General features: G+C 39.8%; 1 protein-coding gene across 3 annotated transcripts in view; it reads right to left on the reverse strand.

The window, feature by feature from the left end:
- The window catches only part of RPE65 (retinal pigment epithelium-specific protein 65kDa), an 18,655-nt gene extending 12,024 nt beyond the window's left edge, over positions 1-6,631 (reverse strand). Inside the window, exons 1-5 of one of the 3 annotated variants that reach the window (XM_006770093.2) lie at positions 6,542-6,631; positions 5,355-5,437; positions 3,499-3,649; positions 1,533-1,640; positions 1,289-1,430 (exon numbers count right to left, since the gene is read on the reverse strand). In XM_006770093.2, the coding sequence (XP_006770156.1) occupies positions 1,289-1,430; positions 1,533-1,640; positions 3,499-3,649; positions 5,355-5,437; positions 6,542-6,552 (495 nt within the window). In that variant the 5' untranslated portion in view covers positions 6,553-6,631. Of the gene's footprint in view, positions 1-1,288; positions 1,431-1,532; positions 1,790-3,498; positions 3,650-5,354; positions 5,453-6,541 lie in introns of those variants that run through there. The other 2 variants (XM_015568034.1, XM_015568035.1) reach the window with 2 other exon arrangements.
- Between the last annotated feature and the right edge of the window lie 4,502 nt (positions 6,632-11,133).

Below are 11,133 nucleotides of genomic sequence, written 5' to 3' on the forward strand. Positions count from 1 at the left end.
AAACCTTTGCGTGGGGACAGTCCCCACAATGATGAGTTATCTCCCATTCAATGCCACTAGCTTCTCCATTGAGAAATACTGCCAATCTAGTCAAATTAATTATTCTTTCATTTCCATGAACATATCCTTTCTTTTCCCACCACTATGCCTTTGATTATGTTACTCCCTTTACCTGAAATGTTCTTTTTCCAAATTCACTGAAGTTTCTCCCCTTTAACTTCTAACTCAAATGCAAGCCTTTTTAATCTTCCTTAATCTGCACCACCTTATATCCTCCAACTACTGCCAGAAGTAATCTCTTTCTTCTTCCTGCTTTCATGGAAGATTTTCCTCCTCCTAAAGGACTCATCACATTATGTGTCCTATTAGAGTTAAGTTGCATATTTATTTGATTTCTCCAACAAAATGTTAAACTTTCTAAAGACAAGAACAATGCCTTCAAATAGTTACATCTTAATAAATATTGGTTGAAAATATGTATCCATTTCATTGAATGCTGCATTGAGATTGTCTAAGTTGTTAGCAAAATTTGTCTCTATTATTGCCGATATTTTTCTCTATGCTATTTCATTTAAAATATAGCTTCATTTCTAATAAGAAGTATCTATAAGGGGCAATAGGTGCAACATACTTGTCTAGAATCATGAATAGCAGGGTTTTCAATATTAATAGCTATAATTTTTTTGAACACCCAATATGTGCCAGGTTCATGCTAGCCTATAAAAGCCAGTAAGGGCAGGGACCATGCTGTTTCACACACTGATGTATCTGCACCCAGCATATGTTCTGGTACATGTCAGGGACTGAAAAAAAATAGTGTCCCATAAATGAATGAATGAATGTTATGCATTTTATACAGTTTTATTTTAACCCATATAATAAGTTTTTCAAATGTCATAGATGAAGAAATAAACATTTGCCCTATGTCACATAGCTAGTAGTTGATGATAAAGCAAGAATTTGAAAATTTGTCTGGCTTTCTTTCTTCAAAAAATATTTTTTTATTGATTTCAGAGAGGAAGAAAGAGGGAGAGAGATAGAAACATCAGTGATGAGAGAGAATCATTGATTGGCTGCCTCCTGCACGCCCCCTACTGGGGAACGAGCCCAAAGCCCAGGCATATGCTCTGACCAGGAATTGAACCATGACCTCCTAGTTCATAGGTCGACACCCAACCACTGAGCCACACCAGCCAGGCAAGCTCTCATGTTCTTCCTACCAAATTGCACAGTTGATTTAATTTTAACTCTAAGCTGCAATTCTAAATTCTTGGGCACTGTATCCTACCTGCTCAATTGTCTCCAAGGTCTCAGGATTAATCTTTGTGATGAAGTTGGTCTCTGTGCAGGCATAGTAATCTTCCCCCACTGGGTAGATATTAACCAGGGCATTGTCAGTAATCTCTACTCCTCGAAAGTAAGAAAAAAACCTGCAGAAGCAAATGACATTTTTGATCTAGTAACTTTTAACCATGAGAGAAAAGGGGCTGGGGTAAAATGTCTTTAATAACATGCAGTTAGGTGTCACTAACCTGGAAAATATATTCTTGCAGGGATCTGGGAAAGCACAGGTGCCAAATTCTGTTATGACGATCCTTTTCTCAGTCATTGCCCGTACGTAAGCATCAGTGCGGATGAACCTGAAGGACATTACAACATGGGAAAGGATCATAGACAGGGACAATCAGTGCGGTCCAAGTGGATCTTAGAATGGTCATACTGTCCTTATGGAGTCAGAATAATAAATCCACAACATAAAGAATGAAGAGTATTGTCAGGTCACTTTCTCCTAGGGACCAAAGGAGAAAGAGACAATGTGCCATGAGCTTACATGTATGGCTTACAAATTTCACAGTGGCAGATGCAGAACTCACAGCTCAGAGAAGTTAAGTGATTGGCATTTGTGGCAGAGCTGGGTTACAATTCAAGTTGGCCAGATATGGAAAACATGCATTTTCCTTATCACACCACGCAGCCCCCAGGGTAGTTGACATAAGACCTATGATGTCCTGTAGCCTATAATCCATCAAACTACACTCAGTGGGAAAGACAGGGCATGGTATGCTGAATTATATTCCTTTCAAACTATTTCTTGTCCCTCTTGTGTTTTTCTTCAATTTTAAAGTTTATTTTGCTACTTTTAAAATTTGGGATCTCTTCAATCCAGCCTCTTGCACAGGCAGACCCCCTGAACCATATCCCAGACTAGATGGCATACAGTGCCTAGGATTTCTCATGTGGAGAGCCAATGGAAATCTAATTTTACCCTTCCTCCAATCCATATAGTAAGTGTTTAGAATTTCGTAGATGAAGAAACACAGTCACGAAGAGGAAAAAAATACCAAGGTCTTTAGAAGGCACATGAAAGCTTTGTCTGACCTCCAAAGCATGCTTTTTCATAGATAAATTTTGCTTGACCTGATCGGTTTCTCTTTTATTATAGTCCAAGTCATCCTGACTACTTAAAACCTCCATTTACTCTCCCTTTTGATGTCTCTTTAGAATGCCTGATGTCTGTGATTATCAACAAAGCCACTAACGGGTGAGAATATTAAAGCATAAGACAAATTACTTGTTGTGGTGTTAATGGGTGCTTCCTGGAGTGATGGCTTAGGCCAGGGGTGGGAACATCTGGTCCATGGGCTATATAAGCTCCATGAAGTCATTTGGTCTGGTCCTGCCAAGGCATTAGGGATGAGTTAATTAAATGTTTGACCAAAAATAGCAGGTTAATTTTTAAAAATATACTTTTTAAATTGATTTCAGAGAGGAAAGGAGAGGGAGAGAGAGATAGAAACATCAATGAGAGAGAATTATTGATCAGCTGCCTCTGCAGGCTAATTTTTAAATTGATGATTTTGTATAGCCTGTAAATGATGTTATAAATATCTAAATGGCCCTTGGCAGAAAAAAGGTTCCCCACCCCGGCTTAGGCCGTCAAGCCTTTTAAGCAACAATGGTATGAAAAACTTTTTTTTTTAGAAAACTTCTCTTTTTTGTATCATCACCAGATATTTGGTCCTTACCTCCTTTGTGAACCCCCTCTCTCCTTCCCTGTGGGCCTTTTTGATGATAAAAAAGGGGGGGAGTAAAGAGAGCCTATGTTCTAATAATAATAACTATAATAATATTATTACTGAATATTCCTATGTTCTTATTTACTCCTTGTAATGAACCCTGAAGTAGATTCCATGATCTCCCATTTTAGAGATGACAAAACCAAGAGTTAGATATTAACATCTTTCCAATGGTTGCAAAAGGTAGATATAGGACTTGAAGCCAGACATGTTGAACCCCAAAGGCCTAGTTCTTAGTTTCTTCTTTATCCCATCGCAGAGCTCCCAGGTGTCCATGCAGATGCATTGGCTCAAGTGGAGTCTGAGAGAAAGTGAGTGTATAAGTCCCCTTTTGGGTTTAGGGGGTTGAAAAGCCCAAGGGAGGAGGAGCAGAGCTAGGCCCCACCCTTCGTAGGGGGAGCGGGGCCTAGCCTTTCTTTACCTTCTGTGGTACGTGACATGCCCCTCTTTAAAGTCAAACTTGTGCAGGAGGGCTTGCCCATCAAACAGGTGGTAAAACGGCTCAGATCCAACTTCAAAGAGTCCAGGCCCGCATCGAAGGAGGCTGCCGGTCAGCCAGAAGGGGATCCTGCCTGTGACGAACGTGAGACACAGAACATTGCTTCTTTCTCCTGCCCTTGGCTGGATTGTCCCTGGTCAGGCACAGGGATTATATTAGCAGCCTCGCTGGGCAGCGATTGTTTATAAAGCTGGCAGTGATTTTCATTCCCAGCTCTACAGCTGGGCAGCACGTAGGAAATGCCTGTGGATCAATTCTCTTTTCTCTAGGAGACCAAGTAGGAGAGAATGTGGCAATGCCTCAGAGTTTGGGTAACTGGTTGGAAGGAGACAGGGAAAAGCACCTTGAGGGAAATGGGAATCTCTACCTAACAGATTTCCCCAGTTACGAATACATTTACCTTTTTCCAACATCTTATTTTTAAGAATTTCAAATTTCTTGATATAATTTGATACAGTAGGGGTTGGAAGGATGGATTAAGAGCAGAGATCAAAACACTAAAAATGATGGGCCTATAGAAAAAAATCATTTAAATGCTACAACAAGAATATTGGCCTTTTAAAACCTAGAGCTACATTCTTTTGAGGGTATGTATGTGCTACTGTCCAGGTGCAGGCCAACCTTCTGTAGCAGAAACTGCACAGGGCTGGCGGGTAGGGACCTGGGTTCTGGTTCAGGATTTGCCAGGTGACATCTCCAGGCCTTGGTGTTCTCCTCTGCACACCAGGGGCACACAACAAAGACCTTAAGGCCTTTTAGTTTAACCAATTACACTTGTGCCCTTTTAGCCCTTGAAAAGTGCAGTCTTTGGAAATGTTTGCTTAATCCTTACCAATGCTTTTATTTTTTATTTTTTTAACAAACAAATTATTTTCTGCAGCTCAATCTTAGCAACCTATTTGATAAAGATTTATATTTCTGGTAAAATTTTTAAGAAGGTGTGGCTCAACTAAAAGGCACAGCATTAATATAATTGCCAGAACCTAGATTGTTAGCATCAGAATCTGGTTTAGAGTGTTTGGCTCATTCCTTCTAATTTACAGAAGAGGAAACTGGGAGAAAAGAGACCTGCCTAAGCTTTGGCCCTTCCCATGACATCATGTCCAAGCGAGTATGCTCTATGGGTTATATAATATCTTTAGAGAGTGGTAACAACAGTACTACCTACCACCTGTTGATCACTCTGTCTCAGATACTGGGTAGATCTTTCTATTGACACTAGCTCATTTCATGTTTACAACATCCCCATGAGGTAAAATTTGGTCTTTGGCTGGTGAGAGAATTGAGGCTCAGAAAGTTTAAGTAACCTGTAGGATCCACAGCTACTAAAATGAAAGCGCTGCCATTAGTGCCTATATTTGCCTGACTCCAGAACCAAGACTCTTCTGATATAATATACATAAAACTACCATCTGTTAATGAAGTATTTCCGGATGCTGGTCAGCAGGTCCTCATTTATCCAGACACTGACAGAGCAGATATTTACAGGGCCTCTACTATCTGCCAGGCACTGAGCTAGGCACTGATGATTTTAAAATGGCAAAGGTGTAGTCCTAATCCTTCAGGAATTCCAGTTAGGTAGCATTTTTTCTACATTAGAGAAATAACTAAAAGGTAAATGAGAAGAACTGGATTCTGGGTAAAGAGTTCTTGAACCTCCAGATTTCCTTCTGTAGCCCTGAGGGGAGCCAGTGAGGAGAGGTGCCAATGAATAAGAAGGAAGAGAAGAGAGATCTTGAAGACAAAGAGAGGACGACTCCAAGATCAGTGAGACCCACCTGTAACATGAGCTGTGACTGGCGAGGAGAGTTCCTCCACAGTTTCATACAGTTTCTTGTAACCACCAGCAGGATGCTCAACTCTGAAATGTGGAATCCCAATGAAGAAGCCCATGTGAATACTCACGGAGGCAGTAGCAGGGTTGAGGGACAAACGGTGCTTTCTGGCTCGAGGCCAAGTCACCCTACCAGTCCAGCTTCTGCCAAGGGAGCACACGGTGCTTGGGGGTTAAAAACATGCTCAGGTTCGCAAGAGGGGCCCAGGTCAGCGCTCCTTCTCTAATGTCAGGAGAAATGACCTCTTTTTAATGTCACAGTGGACTTAGTCCTGCCCTCTGTAGTTTTCCCATAGTTCTGAAGATAAATCAACCAAACCTGCTGCTGTCTCTTCTCTTCCTAACACAGTCCATCCCATGCAATTACGCTGCCCAGTTGGTACTCTCAGCTTACTCCATCAGGTACTCCTGCCTTAAAGACAGTCTCATCCCTCTCTCTCCTATAAGTTTAGAGAAGACAGCTTTTTGGGTCAGTACCTCATCCTTTGTTCTTCACCTGTATTATACCAACATCTCTTACTGTCATCTCAGATCCTCACTCATCTCCAAAAACATTAAAAAAAAATACTCAAGTACTTTTAAATAAATAGTTTTATATTTTTGCTTATTTTCTTCCTCCTCACTTTGGCTCCATTGTATAACTTCTTAGAGTGGGAGATCTGACCAGCTTCCTAATAACTAATGATAGTTATCTTTTATTAAGCACTTACTATGTGCCATGTGTCATTGAAAACAACTTTGTATGTTATTAGCACATTTAAATCTCACAACAACACAATGGGGTAAGTACTATTATTACATTCATCTTATATATGGAGAAACCTAGACTTTAAAATGTTAAGTAATTTGCCCCAAATCATACAGATAGGAAGTGGTTGAGTGAGACGTGGAACCCAGGTCTGCCTTATTGAAATCCTCCCGCTCACAGCTGCTTCCGAGGTCCTTTCTAAGTCACATAGACTCCACTTGAATTCTAGATATTTGCTTCAATAGATAAATAGGAAGAAACTCCCTCAACAAGACCCAGGCCTTCCCTAAACAGGACATCAGTCCTCTTCAGGAGCTCGTGAAATAGCCTATTTACCATCAACCCATCAAGGCATTTAAAAGAAATCTCCCAGAGATACTCACTGGATGGACATTTTCTCTCAGTGGAGGACTGAGAGTTCTGGCACCAACTGTGGAATGAGGAAGCAAGTCCTCAGCCAGGGCCCTTTATATGTCTTCTCAATCCTCCTAAAAGGAGTTGCGGCTTTGAGAACCCTTTCCTGCCCCCCGTAGCCGAGGGAAGGAAAACAGAGGTGGCTTTCAGCACTCAGATCCTCCTAATGCCTGAGCATTACTTGGGCTTGCTGTTCCCACAACAGTTTTTTGGGCTATTTTCCAGAGACCTCAATCCTTCCCGAAGAGAATGAGAAGCGGGTTAGAAAGAAAGGAGCTGCGTGGGAGTGGCTAGCATCAGGCCAGAGCTGATCCAGGTCACCCCAGTGGAGCCTGGCACCATGCTCTGGTACCCGGCTTCCTCTGCCCCTTCTGTGCTCTCGTCTTCACCCTGTTAGTGCTCCGTGGCCATGGGCTCCTGGAAGCTTTCCAGCTGACTTGCCTCTACTCTGTGCCTTCAACCGCAGTGTCAGTCCTCTTCAAGGCAAATCAGACCACGTCCCTTCTACACTTGGGATCTTTCAAGAGGGCTGCATTCCTTATGGATAAAGTGCACTTTGGCACAGCTGTAAGATGCATACTTCTCAGTGTCATCATCTGCCACTCTCCCCTTTCATTTGAATGCCAGCAGGACCAAGCTGTTCACTGCTTCCCATTGATTTCATACCATTTCATGCTGCCCTTTCCTTAGAGTGTAGGCCCTTTGTTTTCTTCTTCCCCTTGTCCACCTGGGAAATGCCCAGTTTCCATCACAACCCTGCTAGAGCACCACTTTCCCATTATGCTCCAGACAGGATGCTTTCCTTTGTAATTTTTTTGAAACTTATATCTGTCTATTTTTGTCTGTATCACACCATGTTGTTTGATTTGTTAGCATGCCTCTCTCTACTTATTGTAGCGACACAGAATTAATCACACCAGCACAATGGCCTTTGGCTAAATCTTTCAACACCTGTCAAGATGGAGGCTGGCAACCACCCCTGCAGCTCCCCCAAGGTGAAAATCAGACTAGCAAAAGCTCTACAGTCACTTCTGCTCACCCCCATAATTACATGTGAGCTAACACATCCAGCCCCTCTGTCCCTCTGTCTTCCCACCACCTCCAGAACTTAGTTTGCTGGGCATCATTCAAAAATATCATGGGAAAGAAGCAATATATATAAACACTTATGCCCACGTATACCCTCTCTCCTCTCCTCTAGAGGACATCAGTGACATCTTCTAGTAGGTCCTACCTTTCACTCAGGGAGTCCCGCTTGCTTTGTACACACCAGTGTGTAACAAACATTTAAATTATGTGGGGTCTCAGGTTTGGGTGTGATGTATTTTGACATCTGATATCTTTAAAAGGTAGAGCCTGGCAGCAACTTTACTGTAATACGTATGCATCATTATGCTCAGGGTTTCAGTAAAAAGCTCAATAAAACTTATTTGTTCATCCAAGTTAGTAGAAATCTTTAGAAAAACTGCCTTAGCTGAGCACAAGAATAATTCCAAAATTGCGCTTATAAATGAGAATTAAAGATTTGGGTTTGTTCCCCCACCCCCCACCAAAGAATTTGAAATATTTTACTTACAAACTTGATTGCACTCTTACTTTAATAAATCAGCTCTTGATTCAAAAAGAAAACCAAACAAACAAACAAAGAAAAAAACACAAAAGAGGATTATGGGCCAGCACTATTGGATTAATGGTGCCTTAGCTACTGAGGGACTCAGTATAGTTTTAAGTTCTCAGCTTCTGCCAGTTGGTAAAAATGCAGAGAGGAATGGGCAGCTGAAATCTTTTAGAACAGACATTTTACCCCCTCTCTGGGCCAGAGAACTGGTGTATTAGACAAATACAAATTAGGAATGACTTATCCTCTTAACTACAAAGCACATGGACATCAGGAAAAGTGCTGTTCTAATAGCATTAGGAATCCTGCTTGTGCTGATCTAGTTTACAGAATTTTTAGATTATTTATGGGTCATTCTCAGACAAGGGGAGAACAGGTTTTCTAACAGGAGAAAGTTAATAATAATTGACTGAATTTCCACACTTCTCTCTGTTCCTCTACTTATCAGGGTGTATTACCTGTTGTTATGTTTGTTTTGTGAAAGCCATGGCCCTGTTTGTCACTATAACATAGAGCCCAACACCTATTAAGTAGTTATTAAATATAAATGGATGTATGAATGAATGAGTGATATAAAAGTTTTGTACTAGGGTTGACTGTTAAAGGAGTTATTTTGGATAAATGGGTTTTTTGTTTACTTTTAGATCACTGTCCTGGCACATATCAATCAAAATGGCCAACATATTTATTCTCAAGCCCAACTGAAAGTGGTATGTAATAATAATAGGTTAAGTGCTCAGTATATGTTTTGTAAAGTTTAAGTACTAATCTTCTATTGAGAACTTCAAGTTTTTTGCTTTTAAATTAAAAAGAAAAGAGAACAATAGCACTTTCTAAATTTAGAGCACTGAGATGCTAATTATGCGTCCACTTGAGCATTACTCAATACTTCACAATATGGGAAAGGTAGCTTTGTGATCTTCCAATGTAAGGGGGAAAAGAAGAGCAGTAGTTACTTGTGGACCATGTCTATGGAAGAAGAATCCTTATATGTGTTTCCGGTATCTAGAACAATACCTAGAAGTGAATGAATAAATAGATGAACAACTCATCCTCTCAAGTTTAATTCACTATCAGCAAAATGACTGAGATAATAGCTGGAAAAAAAGAGAAAAGATAAACCCATTTCCAAAAATAATATCTATATCTGATGAGGATGTTATTATGGTTTATGAAGAGAATTCTCATTTCCCAAAGGATTTCTTCTAAAACTGTCTATTCAATAAAGTAGATATTTTATAACCAAATGGACTTGGGCCTCTGCACAAATGGGCAATCAGATTGTTTTGTAGAATATCTGTGGAATCTAATGCTTTAGCTCCGGCCAACCTATTCAAGCCATGATTCAATACCCTGAATTCCAATCAAGTTTGTAAAATGAGGTCAGATTGAAAATCTCTGTCAGAGTTAAATTGCTTCTCAGAAGGTCCTTCTATGTAATCAGCAGACTAGGAACAGGGCACAAAGGGCAAGAGAAGGAGAAAAGCCCCCTCACAAAAGAAAACGTGGTACAGTTATGCATAAGTTATAATGCTTTAATGATATTTTATAATTAAACATTTGGCCAAATATTTGATAAGACATCAAATATAATTATGAAAAGGAGATACATCAGAAAAGAAACCATTAAAGATGCCTAAATAAGACTTGTTGAATTACTTATTTCCAGTCTCTGCTTATCTTGCATACAGGGAAAAATAAAAAGCTGAGGGAGTCAAAAAGCAGATGATTAGATTCTAATAGCTCTTCTTGCAAGCTTTGTCAATTCGTTTGCAACTGCTGATAATGGCACAAAATATGCATTAGAGTTGTGAGATATTCCACGAAGCTGCCATGATGTCTTTTCTTGGCATCAATCATAAATGCAGAAATCCACAGTCAGATTTGCTAGTGATTTTTCCCCCACTGTAAATCCCTCACAATCTTTCTTTAGCTTTAGCTAAGTGAACCATATCTGCCACAGTTGTGTGTTGTTGAAACAATTATCTGAAGAATCCTGGTCTACTGGTAAAAACTTTAATCTCTAATGTTTATAATTTTATGTTTTACTTTACTTTTTTATTTTTCAATTACAGTTGACATACAACATCATATAGTTTCAGGTGTAACACCCAGTAATTAGACACAATATAACTCACAAAGTGATCACTCTGATAACTCTGGTACCCAGCTGACACCATACCAGGTATATATTACAATATTGACTATATCCCCTGTGCTGCACTTTACACCCCTGTGACTATTCTGTAATTACCAATTTGTACTTCTTGATCTTTTCGCCTTTTTTACCCATCCTCCCAACCCCCCTCTCATCTGAAAAACATCAAATTGTTTTCTGTATTTATGAGTCTGTTTCAGTTCTGCTGATTTGCTTGTTTTGGCTTTTAGATTCCACATATAAATGAAATCATTTGTTTTTCTCTGTCTGACTTACTTCACTCAGCACAATACTCTCTAGGTCCATTCATGTTGTTGTAGATGGTAAGATTTCATTCTTTGTTAAGGCTGATAGATATCCCCTTTTATTCATGCACCACTTCATTATCCATTCATCTATTGATGAACACTTAGGTTGCTTCCATATCTTGGCTATTGTAAATAATGCTACAATGAACATATAGATGTATATGTCTTTTTCAATTTAGTATTTTGGGTTTCTTCGGATAAATACCCAGAAGTGGAATTGCTGGGTCCTTCTTTGTCTCTTGTTATATAGCCTTTGTTTTAAAGTCTATTTTGTCTAGTATAAGTATTGCTGTTTTGTCTGGTGTAAGTATTGCTGTTCAGCTGTTTTTGTTTGTTTGTTTACATTTTCATGAAATATCTTTTTCTGTCCCTTTACTTTCAGTCTCTGTGTGTGTCTTTTTTAAAAAATATATTTTATTGAATTTTTACAGAGAGGAAGGGAGAGGGATAGAGAGTTAGAAACATCAATGAGAGAGA

This window comes from Myotis davidii, unplaced genomic scaffold, assembly GCF_000327345.1.
Source record: "Myotis davidii unplaced genomic scaffold, ASM32734v1 scaffold1244, whole genome shotgun sequence".
NCBI lineage: Eukaryota > Metazoa > Chordata > Mammalia > Chiroptera > Vespertilionidae > Myotis > Myotis davidii.